At 42.8% G+C, this 24,471-nt stretch overlaps 1 protein-coding gene across 2 annotated transcripts; it reads right to left on the bottom strand.

Annotated features, from left to right (window-relative positions):
• Nucleotides 1-476: 476 nt before the first annotated feature.
• Nucleotides 477-17,522, bottom strand: ZNF131 (zinc finger protein 131). Of its 2 annotated transcripts, XM_059833971.1 has the most exons (7): nucleotides 17,396-17,519; nucleotides 12,344-12,445; nucleotides 11,388-11,532; nucleotides 8,057-8,420; nucleotides 7,732-7,954; nucleotides 4,088-4,218; nucleotides 477-1,440 (listed from the first exon to the last, which is right to left on the bottom strand). In XM_059833971.1, the coding sequence occupies exons 1-7, from the start codon at nucleotides 17,517-17,519 to the stop codon at nucleotides 778-780; spliced, it is 1,752 nt and encodes a 583-aa protein (XP_059689954.1). In that variant the 3' UTR covers nucleotides 477-777. The 2 variants fall into 2 exon arrangements, with proteins under 2 accessions (XP_059689954.1, XP_059689955.1); XM_059833972.1 differs by having other exon boundaries at nucleotides 7,732-8,420; nucleotides 17,396-17,522.
• Nucleotides 17,523-24,471: the final 6,949 nt, after the last annotated feature.

Raw genomic sequence — 24,471 nt, 5'->3', positions numbered from 1 at the left:
GTTTACCACAGATTCTACCGTGCTTTTCCTATTTTAAAGTGTTCCATTTAGAGTGTCCTGCTGCCTCCATGTGGAATCTGTTTCTGCCTCTAAATTTAATGCCAAAAAAAAAAAAAAAAAAAAATTCAGTAGCTGACAATTTTAAGCAAAAATATAAAGCGCTATAACATTACCTACATTGCCTTTTACTGAACTAGGTTCTTGAACACTCTCTGAACCTTGTGGAAATTTAACCAGTCAGTGTTGAAAAGGCACAGGATTTTTGTGCTCAGAGACCTCCAGCAACAAAGTTTTTTCCCCAGCCTGAAAGTTAGGGACCGCTGTTAGGATACAGGAAACAGTCTGATCCAAAAATGCACAGGTACCCAATTGCCACTTACAACAGAACCCAGCAGATTTTCCTGATTCTTCTGCCACAGATACCCTGCAAATCTGTATCAAGAGTTTGCTTCTATTGCAAGAGGAAAAGAGGTGAAGTTACTCTTACATATACCCAGGTATGGTGTAATAATGATACAAGCTATTCATTATTAAAATCCTCACAAAGCTGTCCGTGTCTGTGGTAGTTTCTCTTCCATGGTATTACATGAATGGGAAAGTTATTTTTCACATAAGAGAGAAGTTTAGCTGTACATGAAGAAAGCTAATTTTGGTCCACTTGTCCAGCTTCCTAAAGACAGCATATTGGAAAGATGACCACTGACGGTTCAAAAATCAATGTAAAAGTTAACAAAAATAATTTGGTATTTCACTCCTAAACCTGCACAGTTATTTGTCCTAGTCATCCACCTTTTCAGTCTGCGTGTCCACTAAATGTTGAGTTTTTAAGTCTTCAGCTTGTTCACGATCTTCCTTATCTGCATCGTTTACTTGATTAGGTTCCCTTTCTTCTGCTTCTCCTTGATCAACACTTTCATATTCTACTTGTTCAAGGTCTGTTCCATCTATAAGTTCTGCCTGTACTTCTTCCATCTGTATTTGATTTACGTGCTCAACATGTAGCTGCTCCACATGAACTTCAGCACCTTGTTCAGTCTGAATGTGTTCAACTTCCAAGTAACTAATTTGCACCTGTTCTTGCAGTTCCTCCATCTGCGTGCCTTTCACTTGATTGTCCTGGATGAGATCCTGGTGCATCTGTTCCACAGTTACCTGTGCAGGATCCACTTGTACCTGAATTACTGGCAGGACATGGACTTGCTCCACTTGTTCTATTATAGTCATTGATGTTACTGGTTCAGCTTCCACAGCTTCCACTGGAAGAACCTCTTCTGTCACTATGCGTTCTGAAATATTGTGCATTTCTTTGAGATGCCTTCTCAGCTCACTGCCTTGCATAAACCACAAATCACACAAGGTACAGTGGTTAGGTTTGTCACCAGTGTGTATTACCAAGTGATCTTTGAACTGATCCCAGCTGTTAAACACGCTGTTACAAACCTGAAATAAAAAATACAGCGTGTTAAACAGTGCCAACAGAAATATGACAAAGTATAGGGCCTATTTCAGTTCATGGCTTCACACAGTGTAGCTTCTTGCTACTTGGATTAAAAAAACATATACATCAGAGGTAAAAGCTGAGAAGTCAGCTTCAGAGGAACAGATGACCTGGTATTTATTTATTTCTTTTTAAAAAACAGTGTGCTACTTTGAGTTGTGCATCCACAGGATACCTACAAAATCTATGAGTCAGTACAGCATTTGAAAGCTTTTTTACTTTAACCTTACATAAAATTCATGTACGTACAGTATCATGCCCCAATAAATGTCTGGTGCTAGAGTTTGGGATGGAAAGCTGTTTATGTAATAATGCTGTACAATTAAAGCGTAATACAAACTGACCTTTTACTGAAGTTCTAGATGCAGTACTACTAGCCAACTTTTCCTTATCAGCTTTCATTTGCTCATGGCATTGTGAGGTTTAACTGGCTAGACTGAACTCTCCTGTTTTGCCATTTCAAGAAAAACACTTGAGCGATTTCAGCAGAAAAAACTCTCATAAAACTCCATCCCTTTAATTCTCTTCCAACCAGAAGTACTGCCTCAACTGCAGACACACTATTTTCACAAAGCACTTGAGCACACTTCCTTCCCTTCAGCTGGCGCTGAGGTAAGTAGCCTGAAAACAACACACAAGACTGCAGAAATGAATGCGGTGCTAGGGTAAAAGAGAGAGAAGAGTGGGGTAGAGTCAGGCTCAGAGTAAAGAAACAGGCTCAGGAGTCTTTGTCCATGCAAGTGTTCTTGGCTGCAGAAAGCTGCAAAGAACACATGTTTCAACACCCCTTCATTGCTGGCAAATAGTTTTGAAATAGAATGTTCCATCTCCTCATAGTTTTCAGCAAGAGCACAGAAGGATGATGGAGTATCTGATAGGGATTAACTCAAGAACAGGTCTGTGTAGTAGAACCAAATATCTCCATTTTGTTGTTGAAGTCTGTTAAAACAGGTTTGTGATGCTAGTGCCATGCATTTTTCCCCCCAGGCTCATGCTTTAGAAAGAAGTTGCACATACACTTCTTCAAATACTAACTTTACAGATAAGCACTCAAAATTACTTAGTCATAGATAAATGTAATGACTATCAGTAATGACCAAGCACACAATTACTGTTCTTGCCATGTGGAGCCTAATTCAGTACTCAAGGCATACACGCATACACTGAGGAGCACTAAAAGTGCTCACCAAGCAAGCACAACTTTATTTTCTCCTCTTTGTTCAGTAAGCCAAGGTTTATTTATTGAACCCTATTCAAATCTAGTTCTAAAGAGAGAAAAATTCATGAAAAATTTATCCAAGAATTGCTGTAGTTTCCATGGGCTAAAGAAACACTAATCCACATTCAGAACATCTGTGAGAGGATATGGTATTGATTTAGAAAGAGAAAGCTATGACACAAAGCGATTAGACCGAAGGGTCACAAAGACAAAACAGTATGTTCAATGAAGCTGTTAGGTACAACTTTCTGTTATACAGTAATTCTCACATTCAGAACAAACTTATCTTTAAGTATGCTCCCAAGAATTAACTTCAGACTAGTATAACAACTAAATGATGCACTGGCATCTGTGAAACTTTTGATGAAATTATTTGATTAGCAACACTAAATTAATTCATCTCCTGCAGTACTCAATGGTTCCTGTGAATAAGATCACTCTCTCTTTTGGAACAAATAAAGCTGATATCCAGCAGTTTTCTTCACTACACAACCCAATTTAACCTCAAACCACAGACATTCTGTGAACTAAATAAGGTGAGAGCCTGAAGGGAAAAAGAAGAAGGAAAAAAAAAAAAAAGGAAAGAAAAAAAAGAAGACATAAGAAAAAAAAAGAAGACATAAGAAAAAAAAAGAAGACATAAGAAAAAAAAAGAAGACATAAGAAAAAAAAGAAGACATAAGAAAAAAAAAAGAAATGTGTTCTTATTTGAGGTTGTCACAGCAGTGGGGCAGGAAAAAGAGCAAATAAAAATGCTACAACCAACCTCAGCTCTTGTATTTTCTAGCTTTTCAGAATCAGCTTTTAAAAGCTAAGCAAGATTTAGCTTTTCAAATGTCAGTTACATATAGTGACCAAGTACCCTAGCTATCCCTCTACAGCATTTATATTTGCTTAAAAGGCATTACAGATTGCCATCATAAGTTGGAATGACTTTCCAGACAAAGTCAATATATTGGGTATCAAACAGAAGAATAATAAAATAGGAAATAAAATAGTACTTTGTATTTTGGACTTTAGTGAAGCATGCTCACAAATGGGAAAAGCCTAGGTCAGTGTATCAGGCACCTTGAAAAGGAAGCAGAAAGATCAGTAAAATGCAGATGAACACCTACCCACCCATAAGAAACTCTCTGGTTATAAGTATTATGAGGCTCCATATCAGTAATACCATATTTATAATGGAACTACTTAGATAGAAGAATTTATCTGCATGTTGTGGTTGAATGCGATCCTTATATTTATTTTACTAAAAGTAGTTCTTGGAGACATAAGCCCACTCTCATTGCCTTTCCTACTCAGTACTCCCACACTCCCTCAGCACAGGAAGGAGGTATCTAGCCTCAGACTCTGCTACTTCCATTACCCACCTGACATTCGTACAGCTTCTTCCTTCCCTTTTTAGCTCCAGCTCCAGATTGACAGGCCGTCAGGTGACATTTGAGTGTGCTATTCCTAGCAAAACGTTCATGGCAGTTTGGACATTCAAATGGTTTTTCACCTGTTAAGACAGATACAGGGATTTGTAACTGTATAAAACCAGCCAGTTTTCTGTCAGCTCTCTCTTCTTCCCCTCTTCCTTTTGTGTGGGTTGATAAATACGCTGTAAAGATGTAGCCAACTGGATTATTCTACATAAGAAGAGAAAGACATTCTATGTAAACTTTATATAAGTAAATAAAAAGGCAAAAACCTAATGTGGAGTCATAACTCTCATTTAGGAAAAAAAAAAATGTAACAATTACCAGTGCTATTTAATGTACATTTAAGTTTTTATGGAAGTTAGATTACAATTCTGATGAAGTATCTTAAAGAAATAGCAGCTATTTTTCTCTTTTTATCCGATAATATTTACAATTAAAGAATCAACATTAGTAAATATACAAAGAGGTACATTAAAGAAGGAAGTATTTAAATAATACAAAGTTTTCTTTTCAAGAACAAGAACAGCTTATGCTTGAGAGCTGGAACTGAGCTCCAGAAAAAGAAGTGGGCATGACCACAAAATAACAATGCAACAGTATTAAAAGAAAAAAGACTCCCCACCCCCCAAATACAGCGAAGAGAAAGCACAGAGGGACATAAATGGGCACAAGCAAGATAAAAATTCCTTTCAGTTTGGCCACTTCATTTCAAACCTGGCACCAAACACAGAAGCCAGCTAAGGACGCCAGCAGGGGAGGCTGAAAACAGGTCCTGTTTTCTCTTCTTCATCCAAAGTAGTATATTGTTATTACTGTCATCAAGCAGTAACAAAGAACAACTGGTGTCTGTGTTTACCGATTTCATCATGCACAAACACAATGAAATTCAAGGGAATTGAAGTACAAAAAATTAGGAACAGTGTGTTTCTTCTGAAAGTCCAGTAATTAATCTGCAGAGGTACTGACACCAACATCACTACTGAAACAAACAGCTTAATGAACTCCAAAAGAGGCTGAGTCATTTCAGTAAATAACATAAGAATCTATCCTAGCTAGTTCAAAAGCCTGTGTTTTCAGGAATGCAATAGTTATTGACTATTGAGATGGAAAGCCAATAAACCTGTATTTTCAGAAATAAAGATATTCAGAAGTTTTTAATTAGCTTTTAAAAAGAAATCCACAAGTAGCCTGTAATTCTCACTTATACACCTAAAGGCTACAGAAAAATGTTAAATGGTGGTAACATTCCCCTTAACGGTTACAAAATGCTGTGGTTTTGGAGACTGTTGTACAGGTAATGCAGAGGATGCAGAACTGCCATCAGTCCTGCAGGCCAAAAATTAGGGACTTCACCCAAGCAACCAATGGATACTACAGAGCAAAACTCACACCACAGACTTTCACCTGCCCTGTGATCTGGTCACATTTAAATAGTCATTTGGAGCAAGGCACCAGTCAGAAACAGATTTATTCTATTCTTACTCAAATTCTTCAGTAATCTCCAACATATTCTGCTGAAAGTGTCTGAAAGTGACAATTCCAAGATAACGGTGGCAATATCCAAAGGCCAAAAGACATTGTGTGACTTCTTGCACAGTGCAAATTAGCGCTGTGCCCTAGGCTGTACCAGTGATGGAAAACACAGAGAGCGTGCCAGCAGTCTTCTCTCCTCTTTCTTCTTGGAGAAACACACTGGCAAAGTGGGGCTAAACTCCTCTGCTAAAGGTGACAACTTGCTTCTGCTCCCCCGTGTGTCATCCAACTATGAGTTTAGTCCCATCTAAGTAAGATTTTACAAAGAGGGAGGTTCTCATAAGGGGGAAAAATATAATAATTAGATCAGACTAAAACCCCTTCCTCTTTATAAGTTCTGGAGATGACTTTGTTAATACTTTCAGAGTTACATGACATTTTGGAGGTAATTTTTAGAGACTCAGAAGCTGCTTAAGGCACTGTACGCATGAGTAAGAAAGAATCTCCATGGCTCTCCTTCCTTTCTTTTATTGAGACAAAGATAATAGCTATTGGTAATGTCAAATTCCTACATCAAAAACAACTACCAACACTGATAAGGTGTCTATCTCTGCCCCAACTGCTACTTTCCCATTATTGCTGGTGTTGTGATTAAGCAGCAACAGGAACAAATACTTTGTAGGACATTTTATCCCAGGCCTTTTAATTTCATTTTAGCATTCAAACAGTGCTATACAGAATTCAGAACTTAGAAAGCCTTTGGCTGAATGGGAGTTTTTCCACTGACCTTAGGAGACCACAGTTAAATGGCAGTATCTGTTTTGATTTTAAGCTTAAGGCTTTTGAATATGCTAAACTGGAAGTAATTAGATTCCATGCGTTATACTTGTTGTATCAATACATATTTAGAAAGTACTCTGTACCTCCTGTGGTATGCTAAGTTGCTTTGTCCCCAGAATCCTTCGTTGCAACAGCAACCAACATATTGTGATATTTGGGTTACTCTGCTAATCTGCCACGAACTGTTCTGTGGAAAGACTTTTGTTAAGTACCTTGTTTTGGATTGCTCATAATGAAGAAACACTCCCTGCTTCATAAGGAATAATGATTTGCCAAAGACTGTTTATAAACGGAACTTTTAAGGGTCTATTGGGAATAGACTGGACATAGTGTCATATATCAATACTCAGCAGTCCCATACACAGATACAAAGAAGTTCGAATTAACAGGCTTTAACAACAATAAGAAGCTGTGAAAGAAATAGGGCTGCTGCCCTCCATTTAATCCTTCCTGATGACTCATGACTGACAAACTAAACAAAAACATCTGGAAGGTCAGGACCACGTATATTTTACATTCAGAGTTATCTGTATAATGCTCAGTACCTGTTCAGATAGTAGACTTTTCTTTGAGATGAAGAAGTAGCATCTTAACCTCTCATATTATAAAGAAGAAAGAAGGAACACAAGTAATTTTGTACTCCAAAGATGCTATCCAGATTTCAAAGAGGCAGACTTCACAGTAAAAAAAAGTGTACTATAGTCACTAGAAAAGTTTTGCTGTGTTAATTAACAAAGAAAAATCAAATCATAGATGAGATGTCAAGAACAAGGATGAAACTTTCAAAACCAAATGGTTCAACAGTGAATTTTTAGAGGGTATTTTATGCCTAATGCATTAATAGGCATTTGCTCATAAGTTCTGTTAGATAAAGAAACCTACTAAACAGTATTCCACCGAGAAGCTCACAGTTCAGATCATATTTCAACAGAAACATTTACTAGTAGAACTGAAGAAGGAAACATGCCTTAAGAAACTATTTTAAAAAAATCTTTAAGATTTAATAGAGTTGAGAGAGAAGTTTCATTAGTCCTTTTTGGTTTGAGATGCCTATTTTTAGTCACTTCAATCCCTCAAAAGTTTACATCAATGGAAAACAAAATAAACAAACAAACAAAAAGATAAACCAGCATTTTAGTTGTAATGAGAAGCCAAGTATTTATAGCACTCAGGACTCTTGTGTTGTCTTCAGCATATTCTCTATTTCCCCAAAACGTGCAAAAACCCAAAATGCTAGAGCCACGGCCACAAGGACAGGACTATAGCAGTACTCTTACCTGTGTGCTTCCGGAGGTGCTCTTTAAAATGTCCAAAGTGGTCAAACTGCTTATCACAGTACTGGCATATATGGATTTTTTTGCCAGGTCTTTGCTTCTTGCTGGCACCACCTTCATCAAGGTGGTAACAGGTGAGGTGCTGTTTCAAAGCACTCTCTCGTAGGTACCTTTTATTGCATATGTCACACTTGTAACTCTCAGTAGAGTGTGTTTTCATGTGTTCCTTAAAATGGTAAAACAATTTAAACGAACGGTTACATTTCTCACAGTGGAATAAATTGTTCACGTGTGACAGCTGAAGTTCCACAATTTCAATACCTTCTACCTGTTTGCATGAGGGATCAGTTGCACTATCACCTTCTTCTTGGATCTGGCATTTTCTCTCTCCCTGACGATACTTGCTGGTGATATCTGCCAAAAGAGCCAAAGCAGATTCATCTGATGTACCCGTTGTCTGTATGTACTTTATGGATTGTTCTGCAGAAGCTACTTCTTCAAGCGTTTCGATGCTGTCATCTTCCACTTCAATTGTCCCTTCAGCAATCTCAACCTCAATTTCAACAGGCTCTGATTCTGCAGATGGCAGTGTTTCTGTGATAACATTAGAGGTTTCAGCTATCTTCCTCTTTTTTGGTTTATTTTTACCTTGTGCTTGATTTGATTCTAAGGGTGATGAATTTTCTTTGTTCCTGTAAAGCATTTGTATAAACACAGTTAAGATCCATAAGCACTGACATAACAATTCCTGCCTAATAGTGAGCTTCTGCATCCAGCACTCTCCAGCTGTTTCTCAAAGAAGCTGAATGAATGAAATGACCACATAATCTGTGTGCATGTCAGCAGCTAATTTGTCCTTAATCTATACTCTTTAGAGCTGTAAAATATCATAATTAAAGCTGCAGAGCCTTTGACACAAGGCTACCAAAGTGTTTTAAATAGCCCTGCTTGAATGATACAAAGCACCTATCAAGAAGAAAGGCCAATTAACTTAATGACGTAGGTTTATCTAAGAAACTTGTGAAATTCTGTACTTGGAAAGAAAACTTCCCCAAAGGAAGGAGTTCTTTGGCCTGCCTACTCAGAAATAAGATTCAAGTCCTTCCTTACGCTATTCACCTCTTAAGCTCTGGAGTGTGTGCAATCGCCTGCAGCGCTTACAGCTTGTTAGAAAACACTACAGCTGTGACTTCACACGATGATTATTGTAACATCTTGTACTTAGGAAACCACATATCTAACAGCTGAGGTAAAAATAAAAGCCACTGGGATGTGGAAAGAGTATTCTAGTTTAATTTTCTGTGCTTAAACACAAACCTCAGCTCTGTTCCTGTTCTCCCTGCATCATATACACATAACCTCCTTCCCCCAAGATATCAGGGATAGCACCCCATCTCAAACACAGACAGAGCTGAGTGGGCCAGTGCTTTCAAGTCACACCCTCAAGATCATCCACAGCACTTATGTGCTGCAGGTTTTACTACTGATTATCAGTTTCAAAAATGAGTGGCTTTCTTCCCCTCAAATCAGACTGACAGGAGTAAGCTGTGCTTTTACCTTCCTTTGCAGCCTGATGAATCCTTTCAGGTAATCTACTTCCTATTACTTTCATGTTTTCTGGTAATAGGAGAAATAAGGCTTTGCCCAGTATCTGTAAGTCATATGTCAGAGATGTGTGGCTAATGATCTAATGCAGGATACAGCTTATTGAATTGCGTCTTACTCTGTTCAGACACAGGAAGACAGAGCAGCTAAACTTACAGTTTCGCCTAGCCTGGATTTCTGATGTCTAGAAGGCGACAGTTACTTTGCACATTACTGCAAGAAGCTCCAGGATCACATACCAAAAGAATAATCTGCTCAAAGAGGAGACTACCATCCTTGACCACATGGTGTGAAACTTTGAATGGGCATACACACATACAACACAACTGCACTTTAAGGAATAACAGCTGGTTGTTTTCTTTCTAGTCTAGATTATGTGACGTGCAACTCTTTGATGCATTATGCAAATAGTTCTATAATCATCTCTACTTCAGCTGAAGTTTCTGAGGCCTACCCCTTTCAGTCAAACCTCTGACTGAGGCGTTGTATTGCAGTTCTTCCCCCTCTTACTGTGGAAGAGAAAACAGAGACTAACAGGGGTACTCAAAAGTTTGTCTTTCTAACCAAAAAAACCCAAAACATACCCCCACAAAAAACTTCTCAAAATCTATGAACAATGGAAATAACTCTAAGAATAGACTGACTTGCATGTGTGTTCATTAAGTGAAACATTTGTTTCCTTGTAACATAAGACATACAGCGTTTACTAGTGACGCATAACCAACAAACTGCATAACATTATACAATAGTGGGAAATAATTGCAGGCTGGACAGTTTAGGTTGATGGATGGATCTGAATCCTGGTTCAACAGCTCTACCAGTGTACACTGACTCAAAAGTGATACTGATTAGAACATACTTTTTCAGTTTCAAGTTTCCTTTAAAATCCTCAAGCAGACAGATAAGGTCTGCTTTTTCTCCTGAATTAAAAAAAAAAAAATTATTTTTGTGGTACCATGCTTAATCTTAATAATGTCAAAAAAAGTGTGTTTGTGGGGTTAGAGGGTAGGACTGGAAATGCACAATCCCATATCTTTCCTATTAAAAAAAAATTACATACTTATTCAGCCCTACTGCAGATCCACAGAATAAACACAGAGTACGTTAATTTGGAAATAAATGCTGATGTTGAAAACCAAGTTTCCACTGTATCATGTCACAGAGGGTTTTTTTGAACAGAATGTTAGCTGGCTACTGGAGGAACTTGGGGCCAACGCCACTCTCCTTGGCTAATGTGTCTATGGGGAGATAAAAAGGAAGCACTAGTCTTTCCTTAGCCTGAATCAAAGACCTTTCTGCAGGTCTAGAAGAGAAAGCAAGGATACCCATAATGCTGGAGGCATTTATTGCCCCTCCCTCTGCTTCATGCCAGCAGAACAGCGTAGCATGCAGAAGGAATGAGAACGTGACAGCACTTCGTGAAAGTGAAAGGGAAGGAAGGGGAAAGAAAAACAGCATGACGGGACTGGCACGTGCTTTTCTCACGCTGGATTTTGGAGATGGAGTACAGTTCCTGGTACTGGATAAAAGGTGCCAGAGCAACATTTGATTAACTATTGATCCCCTATAAAACTGATAATAAGCTACATTCATTCAGGAAGTTTGAGAGGTTAATTTTGCAGCAAGAAGTTTTAAGGTCACTGCTTATTCTCTCATAATCAGCAGAAATCTGCATGAAATCAAAAGACCAGCACAAGCTTATTAATGTGGTCTAATTACTTGAGGTACATCGTCACTGTACACCCAGCTGTCAATCAGGTGTGGGCAGTCAGATAGCACAGAGACCTAGTACTAGTTACCACAAAGTCACAACCCTACAATGTCTGCAACATGTCACTTGTCATCAAGTTCCAGCCCAAAGAATGTGACATTCATTTTTCAGACTGTGTAATTCTGACCCGTATCTTATAGTAGAAGAGTATATGGTCTCATGCAAGTTTAGGAGGTTCCAGAAAAAGGAACAGCACTGCAAAACACTGGCAGACAGCTCTTGTAAAAGGTTCTTCTGACTCTACGTTTCAGTATTGTGAAGAAAAAGAGGCTTATGTGCTTACCTGATTTCAAGTGCTTTGATCGCTTCTAACATCTGTAGATACTCAGCTGCTTTCCAAACATCATTTGCTTCTTCCTCACCTTGGACCATCAGTTTTGCTGTATAGGTGAACTCAATTAGGTGACGAAATGCCATGTTACTTACACCTGTATATAGGCAAGAAAAACAACAGTTTCTTTTAGCAATTCCTCAGTTTCATCTATCTGATGAATCTTGCACAATTGCCTGCTCACCATTTTGCTCACAGTACTGTAGCTGCCAGTTTCATAAAGAGGACACTCTTAAAAGGCTCATGTTGGAATAAAAAGTCTACTATAGAAACATGTGAATCTGGAACAACTACATAGTTATCCACAACAAAGATAAAAGGAAGGATAAGATGGACAAAAAGGTGTTTGAATAACAAAAAGTATAGATTTAAACATAAAAATACAACCTCTCTCAAGAGACCTCTGAGCAGCAAGTTACTGGAGGCTGAAGTACTGCTCCAGGAATTTGCTCCCTGCCTACCAGGCAAGTATTGCTCTGTGTCTATCCTGTTCTTGCACCCCAGCCAAGGCATCTGCCATTGGCCATCACTGGGAGCCGCCTTCTTCAGCTGACCAGAATGGCTATTATCAGGGAAAAGATTATATGTCACTAAAAACATACAGGGTCTGCCTGACCTCCATTAGTAATGTATTGGGGGAAGAAAAAAAAAAGGAAAAAATGCCCACAGAACCCCACACTTTCCCTTCCAAAAGATTTAATTCAAGACTGTTATTTTTCTTTTTAATTTTTCTTCAGGGGAAGTTTTTTTCCAGTGGCGGTAGCTGCCTCAGAACAACTCAAGAGCAGAGATCTACAAAGCTAATTGATACAACCAAGCATGTATGTAAGCCCGTACCAAGGACGCTACATTCATTTCCAGCTTGGGCACATAACTCTGAAGGTCTTTATTTGCACAAATCAGATTACCTTCAATCTCCACCAAGGGCTCCTGAGTGAAATCTTGGAAGAATTTGTAGAAGAACTGGCTACAGGCAGCAAGAACAGCTTTATGAGCTTTGAAATGGTGACCTGCAAAGAGAGACAAAAATTTTGGTTTAGGATAACACCTTCCTCACTCACAGTGCAGAGTAAGTGCAGATGCAGAGAAGAGATCATCCAGCCTACAAATCTTTCCAGCAGCATATAGTCACTTAGTATGTCTCTTTGTAACATGGCATACTACTGCAGCTAGCCTGTCCCTTCTCATGCAGACGCTTGCTGACATCACTGACCTTGCTGAAGCTCTGCAACTCAATCAGTTGGAGGACTCACTCACTCCAGTGTTTCTCTTTTCAGATCTTTAAGTTATGGGAAATTCCTATGCAAACTTTTTCCTGTATGTCTTGGGCTCAGCTCTCAGGTTTTACCCAGGCTGTCCTTGGTTTTTGTTGCTCTTACAGACTGATGTATTTTATCACCACTTCTGCCAGCATAAACACTGCTGCAGAACAGAAGTTGTTCTGCTCTGTTCTTCCTGTTTTCCAGACTGTGTATTCCCCATCACTATGTTGCCTTCCTCCTAGCACAGGCATGAACATTCACAAGGCTCCATGGGACAGGGATAAGAGAAGCAACATGGATCAGAACTACACAGCTGCACACAAAACCAGCTTTGAGCTCAACACATGGATTTGTTAATACCAGAGCAGGAACAAACATTCAGGATAAGTTTTGTGCAAGGGCTGTCAGTGAAACTACGGCAATTCCTGAAGAGTCATTTTTCCTTCATTTGCCTACTTTCTTCTAATCCGGGCTCTGTAGGACCCTTTTCCTTCAAGTGAGTTCTTTTAAAGATCAGGTGGTACTCCTTTAGCTAAGTCTGTCCTAGCAGACACTGCCTATCTTTCTTGAAGTCCTCAACTGTTCCAAGACATATTTGGGTAAGAAGAAATCTTAGGTGATCTGTCAGATACCACCTTTTCTAAGGAGATAGGCACTTATATCTCCATGTGCTGGTTTTGGCTGGGATAAAGTTAATTTTCTTCATAGTAGTGTCATGGTTTAACCCTAGCTGGCAACTAAGCACCACACAGCCCCAGTGGGACAGGGGAGAGAATCGGAAAAGTAAAAGTGAGAAAGCTCATGGGATGACATAAGAACAGTTTAATAAATGAAATGAAATGATAATGATAATAATAATAATAATAATAAAAATTGTAATGAAAAGGAAAATAACAACAACAGAAAAATAAAACCCAAGAAAGGCAAGTGCTGCAAATGAAAACAATTGCTCACCACCCTCCGATCTATGCCCAGCCTGTCCCCAAGAAGCAGTATCCCAGCCAGCTTTCCCCCTAGTTCATATGCTGAGCATGATATTATATGGTATAGAATATCCCTTTGGTCAGTTGGGGTCAGCTGTCCCGGCTGTGTCCCCTCCCAACTTCTTGTGCACCCCCAGACTACTCGCTGGTGGGGTGGGGTGAGAAGCAGAGAAGGCCTTGACTCTGTGTAAGCACTACTCAGCAAGAACAAAAACATCCCTGTATTATCAACACTGTTTGCAGCACAAATCCAAAACACAGCCCCATACTAGCTACTTGTGTTGGTTTTGGCTGGGATAGAGTTAATTTTCTTCATGAAGCCAGGGATATAGGGGATCTGAAGCCCGTTACACTCCAACCGAAAAAAAAGTATTAGCAGCATATGAAGGAGTTCAAGCTGCTTCAGAAGTAGTTGGTACTGAACCACAGCTCCTTTTGGCCCCTCGATTGCCTGTGCTGGGCTGGATGTTCAAAGGGAGGGTCCCCTCTACGCATCATGCGACTGATGCTACATGGAGTAAGTGGGTCGCACTGATAACGCAACGGGCTCGCATGGCAAACCCCGACTGCCTGGGAATCCTGGAAGTGATCATGGACTGGCCACAGGGCCGAAACTTTGGAGTGTCGCCAAAGGAGGTGACTCGTGCTGAAGAGGCCCCTCTGTATAATAAATTATCAGAGACTGAGAAGCAATATGCCCTGTTTACAGATGGATCCTGTTGTATTGTGGGAAAACATCGAAGGTGGAAAGCTGCTGTGTGGAGTCCTACACGACAAGTCGCGGAAACTGCTGAAGGACAAGGTGAATCGAGTCAGTTTGCAGAGGTAAAAGCCATTCAGCTGGCTTTAGATATTGCTGAACGAGAAAAATGGTCAGTACTTTATCTCTGTACTGACTCATGGATGGTGGCAAATGCCCTGTGGGGGTGGCTACAGCAATGGAAGCAGAGCAGCTGGCAGCGCAGAGGTAAACCCATCTGGGCTGCTGAATTATGGCAAGATATTGCTGCTTGGGTAGAGAACCTGGTTGTAAAAGTACATCACATAGATGCTCACATACCCAAGGGTCGTGCCACTGAAGAACATCGAAACAATGAGCGGGTGGACCAGGCTGCTAGAATTGAAGTGGCTCAGGTGGTTCTGCATTGGGAACATAAGAGTGAACTATTTATAGCTCGATGGGCCCATGACATATCAGGACATTTAGGAAGGGATGCAACATACAAATGGGCTCATGATCGAGGGGTGGACTTGACTACTGATGCCATTGCACAGGTTATCCATGAATGTCAAACATGCGCCATAATCAAACAAGCTAAGCGGCTAAAGCCTTTTTGGTATAAAGGACAGTGGCTGAAATATCAGTACAGGGAAGCCTGGCAGGTTGATTGTATCACACTACCACGAACCTGCCATGGGAAGCAGCATGTGCTTACAACAGTGGAAGCAACGACTAGATGGTTGGAAACATACCCCGTGACCCATGCCACTGCCTGGAACACTATCTGAAAAGCAAGTTTTATGGCGACATGGCACCCCTGAAAGAACTGAATCAGACAACGGGACGCATTTCCAAAACAATCTCATTAACACCTGGGCCAAGGAGCATGGCATTGACTGGCTGTACCACATCCCCTACCATGCACCAGCCTCCAGGAAAACTGAATGATAAAACGGACTCTTAAGAACTACACTGAAAGCAATGGGTGCTGGGACATTCAAGTATTGGGATACACATTTAGCAGAAGCCACTTGGCTAGTTAACACTAGAGGCTCTGCCAATTGACCTGGCCCTGCCCAATCAAAACCCCTGCGCACTGTGGAAGGAGATAAGATCCCCATAGTACATATAAGGAACTTGCTGGGAAAAACAGTCTGGTTATTCCTTCCTCAGGAAAAGGTAAACCTATTCGCAGGGTTGTTTTTGCTCAAGGACCTGGGTGCACTTGGTGCATAATGCAGAAGGATGGGGGAGTCCAGTGCATACCTCAAGGTGATTAATTCTTGGTGAAAATAACCCATGATCTGAGTTGCCTGTTATGGGAATTGCTATACCAGGAATCCATTGTTGCTAGTCGGGCTAGGAGCAAAAGGAGGAGTTCATTGCAATGTTAAACCCTATAATCTGGCCCAAAGGGACCAGGGTTGGAGATCATAATGGAATACCTTTAAATTGTTGTAACCCATGATTTGAGTTGCATGTTACAGGAATTACTATAGCAGGAATCACCTGAACCAATGGAGGACAAGCCTTACAAGAAGCAGTGCAAGTGCAGCAGTGACCCAACCTGAGCTGGCTGTGGTGCCCAGTAACTCCATGCAACACACCACCTCTCCCATCCTGAGTGACCACCATAACAGATGGAGCCCAAAGTATGGACTAAATGAACTCAATGGACATTTTGTAGACATTTGTGGATATTTATGGACATTCTTCAGACACTTCACAGGGGTGATCCATAGACTCAGGGAATGGTATCTGTGTACTGTATCAAAGGATGGGAAGGGTGATGGTAGGTAATGAGAATGTATTGGATAGTGTGCTACCTGAGCATGACATGAATGGTATGGAATAAGGGGTGGAGAATGTGCTGGTTGTGGCTGGTGTGGAGTTAATTTTCTTAATAGTGGCTAGTATGGAGCTGTATTTTGGATTTGTGCTGAAAACAGCGTTGATAAAGCAGGGATATTTTCGTTCTTGCTGAGCAGTGCTTACACAGAGTCAAGGCCTTCTCTGCTTCTCACCCCACCCCACCAGCAAGTAGGCTGGGGGTGCACGACAAGGTGGGAGGGGACACAGCTGGGACAGCTGACCCTGACTGACCAAAGGGATATTCCATACCATATGACGTCATGCTCAGCATATGAACTAGGGGGAAGGCTGGACACAGCCAGGACAGCTGGCTGGGAGACTGCTGCTTGGGGACAGGCTGGGCATCGATCGGAGGGTGGTAAGCAACTGTTTTCATTTGCATGACTTGTTTTTCTTGGGCTTTATTTTTGTTGTTGTTATTTTCATTTTCGTTAAATTTTTTATTTTATTTCATGTCATTTATTAAACTGTTCCTATCTCACCCCATGAGCTTTCTCACTTTTACTTTTCTGATTTTCTCCCCCATCCTGCTGGGGCAGGGTGGGAGTGAGCGAGTGGCTGTGTGGTGCTTAGTTGCCAGCTGGGGTTAAAACACAACACTCTGTCATCCTTTTAAACTAATACTTATGTCCTTAGAACACATATAACAAGAAAAGTGAGTGCTTCTATCTTATTTTAAGTATGTATTAAAATAGTAGGCAGATACCAGAGAAGCAAGAAGTAAATCTTATTTCAAGATTTTTTTTTTTCCTAAACCACAATATTTGTACAAGTTCTCTGCATGCAAACAGTCAGCTCAAGCTAGGGAAAAATATTTTAACAATGTTTGGGAAATCCTTAGAAAACACGTTAAATACAGCACAGCAGTTTCAAAGTGGGCTTCTATCTGAAAATATTTATCCCCTTGTTTGGAAAAGCAGAAGCAAAATTATTAATCACTGCTGGAGACTCTGTTCACCCTGAGATTTTAAATGGAACTCTGCAAGGAACTTGCACACTAGTACAGAACCGAGAATTCTTTAGCAGCCCAGTTTGACAGCTGACCCATCACAAAACCAACAGCTTCCCAGCACAGCTTTCAGAATTCTCTGTATACCAACTGGTTCTCAGGCCTGTACGTACCATCGACAATCAGAGTGATATCCGTAAACTGGTCTTGCTCACGTTGTTCATTCAGTCTATCCAAAATAACTTTATAGTGTTCAGGGAATTCCTGGATACATTCCATCGTTTCTTCAGCTTCCATGGCAAAAGGACTAGTCTGCAAGAGGTGTGGTATGAGAGTAAGAATACTGCGCCACTCAGTAAATACTATGCACAGTCAGGTTAGTATACAAACATGAACTAACTAGCACTTTTCAGGGACTACAAAACCCATAGAAACACTAAACTGTCTTGGTAATAGGTTTTCCTGATTTTAGCTGACAGGTAGGAAATGGTAGGGTTAATCCTATGTGGAATGATGTGGAATACTGCCTTACTTACAAACACAAAAAAACAGTCAAAGTGGGTAAGTGTATTTCCTTATTCTACAGATTCAGCAGAGACCCACCTCCCTCAAAGCAAATACTGCAGGGATGTAACATCTCCACAGCTAACTATTCAACACCTCAGCAGCATAATGTCAGAATCTTCATTCAGTTACTTCTCGCAATTCCACTAATCCACTTGGTGGAAGAACAGTTCTTAAAATTTTCATATTTGTCACGTTTTGCACCTAGTGAACATAAGATGTTTACATCCTTTAAATAAGGATGTAACAAAGCAGCACTTTTCAGCTTCTGAGTACATAGGAGTTGCCAGGGATTCGATGTGCTGTCACACCCAAGAGCAAAGAGTGTCTTATTCACCCAGACTACTTCCACTTCTCCCCCTGCAAGGTGAAATATTCTTTGCCAACCTTTTGAAAGAGAGGTACACTTGTAATCCGATAGCCCTTCCTCCCTTACTTATACAATAAACATAGCTGGGGGTGGGCACTACAGAGGTTCTCAAACCTGAAGAGGTTTAGCAGAACTCTATGCCTGTGGACGAGACACAGATGTTAGTCTGCTGCTTATGCAAAAGAACCTCGGGAGAGAGTCCGAATGCTTCAATGAAAGCATTTCACAAATTAACTCCAGGCCAAATGACTTCAGCGCTGTGCAGCAGCCCTCATCTTCAACACCCACATTGACAGGGCTCACACTGAGAATTCCATGTTTCAAAGTCACATAACCGCAGAAACATTGTTTCCTCTCACAGTCTAGATAACTTTGAAGAACATGTGGTTTCTGACTAGGCTTCAATGATTTTTAAAGGAATCTGAGGCATAACCTTCACTATACTGTTATATTTAGTAGGTACAAAAGGAAGAAAGCCAGGAGAGCAGCTAGTATCAAACCAAACATTGAATATAGAGATGGAAATTTCTGGCATGGCAAAGCAGCAGTTTTCTTCAGAGTGCTAGAAGAAACTAGAGAGCAGGTGCTCCCTGACTTCTGGCGCAGGTTTTTTTGTGTGTGTGATTGGAATTGGAAAGTCCTGAGCACAAAAAACTGTTCCTTACATGTACTAACCACATCTGAGCTGATGCCACCAGGCTTGCTAACTCCCCTGTGCGCCTGTGTAAATTCTACCTCACTTATAACAAACACACATATGGGTATATGGGGTTTGATAGAAGTAGAGAGCAGGACTACCCGGTTATGATAAAAGCAAAGTTATTTTCTTATGGCTAACAAACATCAACTACAGGAAATTGTGGGATTCCTATTTTCACCACAAAACACACTCTTTCTGGCATCTCAGAAAAACTGGCCCATGGAGGAGTCATTTTTCCAAGAGTATGAAAAAAGAAGACCAGAAGCAACTGCTTCTGGAAGTCTAGCTCTACCTGCTATCACTGCTTTGCCAAGCAGGTGCTGGAACACCTATCAGGGTCTTAAAGGGAACAGAGGAAACCAGCCTGTGAGGGTAAGGGGGGTGGTGGGGTGGGTCTAAGACCGATGACCAGCACCTCCTGCCTTTCTCTGTCATCTGGTATTCCACATAAAGTCTCACATGTGAAGTTGTCAGCCATTTACTTCACTGTTTAATTCTTCTTACCCATTTTTGACACATCATAAAAGGACAGATGACTTGCAGTTAAAAGCATAATTCCTTAAAAGTTAAAACAAACAAAATTCTGACCCCCAACTCTCATGATTTCCACCCACCCAAATGCAATTTACTTCCACATTGAATGTTTGTAGGGATATCTTACAAAAAAACCCCTCAAAATAATAGAGCAACCTCCCCCCATCAAATCTAAGAAATTTTAAGAAGTTTGTCTTTCTCAGAACATTTAAAAACATGAATGAGAAAACATACAACTTATGATAGCTAGTTTATTGTCATGAATAGACAGTGCAGAACTAGTAAAAAGCATGAATTTATTGTGTAGCTAAATGCAGATGCAGCATTCATCAAGTACTCTAATTTAAAAAACTCAGTAATATTGCGGAAAAAAGCCCAACAGAACAGCATACATTCCATAAGAGCATGACTGCATTGGAGGAAGAAATGAAAGGCACAGTCCTCAAAGAAAACCGAGAAGCCAAGGAAGGCAGACAGAAGTGATTCAAGTTGCCACTTATGAGTAGGCTCATGATGGAAACTGGACTACTTCAGTTATTTACCCAGATTTTCTTGGAAGACACAGTCAACTACTCATCAGCTTGTAACACTGGATGCATCTCTTGTGATATGCATATGATTTGCAGTTCTGTTTTTTATAAATCTGCCTCAACGAAGCCATCTTATTACTACTATCCCCCTGGACTACAACAGCAACTCGCTGTATTTGGGGCACTAGACATTTGTTTTCTTGCCTACGTGGACGATACACAAATGCAAGCAAGCAGAGCAGTGTTACGGCAATTCAGATAGCCTGGAGGAGCAGACTGAGCACTGGCCAAACCACCATCTCGCTGCAGCCATCTCAGGAAAGGGGGATCTGAGGAGTGTTTGGTGGACAACAGCAGTGGTCGCTTCCAGGTAACACAGAAGCGGGACGCTCTTGTGCACTTTGCTACATATCTTTCCTCAAAAATGACAACCGCAGAGAAGGACGCGACCCTGCCCCTCGGTCCCCGCCCGCAGCCACAGACAAGGCCCCGCTCCTGCTGAGGGGGAGGCGGCCCAGCCACACGCCCGGGGCCGCGCTGCCGAGGGGCAGGAGAGGCCTCTCGCCGCCCACCGCGGCCGCAAGGGGCAACCACCACCCGCGCCCGTCCCCCGCCCCGCCGTCCCCCGGCTCCGCCGGGCTCCCGCAGGCCCCGCCCCACCGAGCCCCCGGCGGCCACGCGCGCCTCCCCCGGGCTTCAGCCCTCGCGCCCCGCGGCCAGCCACAGCCTCCCGCACCCTAGCCGCAGCCCCATTGGCGGGTGTGATGGCAGTCAGCGCGACCCCCGCCAATAGCAAGGTGGCGGCAGAGCCCGCCCCAAGCGGAGGAGCCAATCAGCGTCCGCCGAATCCCAGGAGCGGGAGAAGGCGGAAGGCCTAGCCAGCGCCGAGTGCCCGCCGGGCACGGGCACTCCGACAGCAACGCGGGCGACCGCCGGCGGACGCGAATATGCCACGGGAACGTCCCCGAGGACGGGACCCGAGCGGTGCCGGCCCGAGCCACGCGCTTGGCAGCACCGCCGCCTCGTTAGTCCTTATTACGTCATCAAAGCGCGCATTAAATCGATCCCTTTTCAATTCCCGGCCGAGTCGCGCCCCGGCGGCGCGGCGTCCTACGGGGTGGGAAGGCGGTTCCGCTAGGTACTCACCGCGAAGAGCCTCTCGCCCCACTGCGCCCGGTCCGCCGTTACCGCTTCCTGCTCCCCAGCACGCTGGAAAGCGGGGCGGGCGCCGGCCAATCGCGACTCGCATTCCCGGCGTGCACCGCGCAGAGGAAGTGGCGACAGGGTCACCTTTCACACGACAGGGCGCGCAGGCGGCGGGGGCGTGGCTCGGCGGCCCGGTGCTTTCTGGGAGGTGTAGTCCCGGGAGGGGGGGCGCCCGCGTCAACCCTGCGCGGCCGCGAGCGGGGAGCGACCATCGGGGATGGGCGGCGGCGCCGCCGTGAGGAGCCGCGGTCGGGGCGGGCCTGGGAGCGGGGCGGGCGGGCAGGCCGGCTGCCTCCCCCAGGGCTGGCACCCCCCCGTGCCGCCGAGGACGAGGCACTGCCTGCGCGGGGCGGGGCTGCCACGGGGAGCGGCGGCTGCGGCGATCGCTTCGTGCCGCCCCGGGCCGGAGCAGCGCCGGGGGCCCCGGCGGCCGCGGTGGCGCGCGGCCACCTCGCCCCTCAGGAGGGTTAGCGGGGGGAGCGGCCGTCACGGCCGGCTGGCGCCCGCAGAGGGCGGTGTGGCAGCGGGGAGGAGGCCTCGGGTGTTCCGCTCCTGGGAGGGGCACGGCTGGCTCTGGCGACGAAAGGAAGATGCAATTAAATCCGCCATTAAGATAAGATTAAACACCGTCGTCGTTGCCAGACCTCGAATGCTGTGTTCAGTTTTGGGCCCCTCACTACCAGAAGGACATTGAGGTGCTGGAGCGTGTCCAGAGAAGGGCGACGAAGCTGGTGAAGGGTCTGGAGCACAAGTCTTATGAGGAGCAGCTGAGGGAACTGGGGTTGTTCAGTCTGGAGAAGAGGAGGCTGAGAGGGGACCTCATCGCTCTCTACAATTACCTGAAAGGGGGTTGCAGAGAGGTGGGTGTTGGCCTCTTCTCCCAAGTGACAAGTGATAAAACGAGAAGAAATGGCCTCAAGTTGCGCCAGGGGAGATACTGACTGGATATTAGCAAATATTTCTTTACTGAGAGAGTGGTGAGACACTGGAACAGGCTGCCCAGGGAAGTGGTGGAGTCACCATCTCCAGAGGTGTTCAAGGAACGTGTGGATGTGGCATTGTGGGACGTGGTTTAGTGGGCATGGTGGTGGTGGATTGATGGTTGGACTTGATGATCTTACAGGTCTTTTCCAACCTTTGTGATTCTGTGATTCTGTGAGTTGGTGCATTCACCGGTTTCAGAAGTGAACCAAGTCTGTGCAAATGACTGTCGTAACAAAGTGCGGGCAGTGTTTGACTGCCCTTACTGCTAGATCAGCCCAAACAAATATGTGGCTGCGCTCTAGTTGCTGAGGGAAAGTGTGTGTGTCTCCTCGTCTATGCATGCTTTGCAGTTGCATTGCTGTGTTTTGTGTGAGTGACTATGATTCCTTAACGCAATCTGCCAGAACAGCATGCCTCAACGCTCTCAGGATTTTCTCTTCAGCTCCCCTCGCTGAACCAGCCTCCTCCTTTACACAACCAGCCTTCCATGCAGGGCATGTACACTGTGTTGTTTATAATTTAAATTGAGTGGTGGTCAAAATGAGTATCATGAAGCAGTGTGAAAAGCTGCACTGAAACACTGCCCAGCAAGGCTCCCGTTCCTTTCCCTGGTGCTCAGCTCTGCCCCTCCAGCTCCACGTCCCCACAGCTGAAGAAGGAAACGTCCAAGCAGCACAGAACAGCTCTAGCAGAGCTGCTGGGTTTTTCATCCAAGGCGCTTTAAGAGAAGATAACAAGTGAGCAGCACTGGCTGCGACCAGCCCCTCTGCTATCTTATCTGAGCGCCGGCAACAAGAAACACAGGTTTCTTGTCTAGGCCGGAGTCTTCAGGGGCATCCCTCGTCAGCCAGGCTTCATGTGTTGTCACCATATGAAAACGTATTCATCCAAATAAAGCAGTGTATTAACTGAACTTGTCAAAACAGACACAACGATCATCTGTTTGACAGCCTCTGTGTCAATCATGACAACAGAAGAGCTGCTGCATGCAATGGCTGTATGTTCTTACGAGCTTGCCCACATAATTCCTGTGAAGGAACTTGTTTATGAACTTCTCCATCACTTTTCCCTGGTGCCAGATCTACTTGATTACTTCTGCCGTGTTCATCCTCCAGTGAAAGGGTAAATGCCTATGAAGTTAAGGCAGCCGTTCAGCACAGAAATCCTACAGCATCAAACAAAACATAAATAATAGACATTCAGTCAAGTTCAGATTAATTTTTATATACTCTTTAATACATAAACTCCTAAGACTCTGTGCAGTGTTTTATAGTACAGTAATACAAGAAAGTTTTATCAATACTGCTGGTTTGTAATGTAATATAAAAAAGTTTGAAGTCAAATTTATGTCCCTTTTATTTCCTCACGTTATTGCGTAATGGCCTTGCTAATGTAACAATACCGTTGTTTATCGGTGTTCTCAGACAATTGTTTTCAGTCTAGGAGTTGTCTGCCACATGCATTCTTGTTTTCTGGTACACAGCAGCACATGAGGAATGTTGATGCCTCCTGCATTTAAAAAATATAAAGGTTCACTTTAAACCATGAGAGATCGAATTTTTAGTTGAAGAACTGTATCTCCAATAGCTTGTAATTCAAATTGAAATATTGCTAAAGTTACCTCTATAGGACCAAAATACAACACAAGAACTAAAAATTTCCATTCCAGCACCTTCTACCTATCCAGATAAGGTTGGTGGTTTGCTTGTTTTTCATTAATTTATATTTTTTTCTGACCGTTAGCTTTTTTCCCATGGCATTTTCCATAGTGTTTCTTTACTTTTTTCCTATGGCATCACCCTTCTAATTGTACTATCAGGTTAGATGGGACCTTTTAAATGAACGGTTCATAATTCATCCCAATAGCTTTTCAAATATAAAATTAGACTGACTGAGCTGTAACTTTCCAGGTTCTCCTTTTCCCGTTTTAGAGATGGGTGTGGTGTTTCCCAGCACTACGTCTAGGATTTCTGAGAGTTAGGTTACAAAACAATGCAATTTAGTTGTAAGTCTCAAAATAACCTGGTTTATAGTGCATTTCATTTACACGAGGAAAAAAATGTTAAGGAAACATCCAAATGATCTTTATACATATCTCTAGTTCAATCCGTATTAGCCATTTGTATAGCTAAAAATTCCCTATGTTTTTTTCCTTTTCCAGGATCAGTGATGCTCTGGAGAAATCTGTATTAATTAAGATAACCTGATAAGCATTCTGGACACAACGTTCAGCCGAGTTTGGGAATAATACCAAAGCACAGATGTTCTCCTCCAGCTCTGGGCTTCTCACGGCAGTGTTGAAGAAGGCAGATAACATCCAGCCAGACTGAGTGTTGGTAACTTCTCCCAGGGAGAGCTGTG

This window comes from Gavia stellata, chromosome Z (assembly GCF_030936135.1).
Source record: "Gavia stellata isolate bGavSte3 chromosome Z, bGavSte3.hap2, whole genome shotgun sequence".
NCBI classification, from domain to species: domain Eukaryota; kingdom Metazoa; phylum Chordata; class Aves; order Gaviiformes; family Gaviidae; genus Gavia; species Gavia stellata.
This window is presented reverse-complemented; position numbering and strand designations above follow the sequence as displayed.

Coding starts and splice junctions, on each gene's coding strand:
- ZNF131 (XM_059833972.1), bottom strand. CDS start 17,519: ATGGAAGCTGAAGAAACGATGGAATGTATCCAGGAATTCCCTGAACAC. Junction 11,533..12,343: donor GCCCTTGGTGGAGATTGAAG/GTAATCTGATTT, acceptor GCCTATATACAG/GTGTAAGTAACATGGCATTT. Junction 8,421..11,387: donor ATCAAAGCACTTGAAATCAG/GTAAGCACATAA, acceptor AATGCTTTACAG/GAACAAAGAAAATTCATCAC.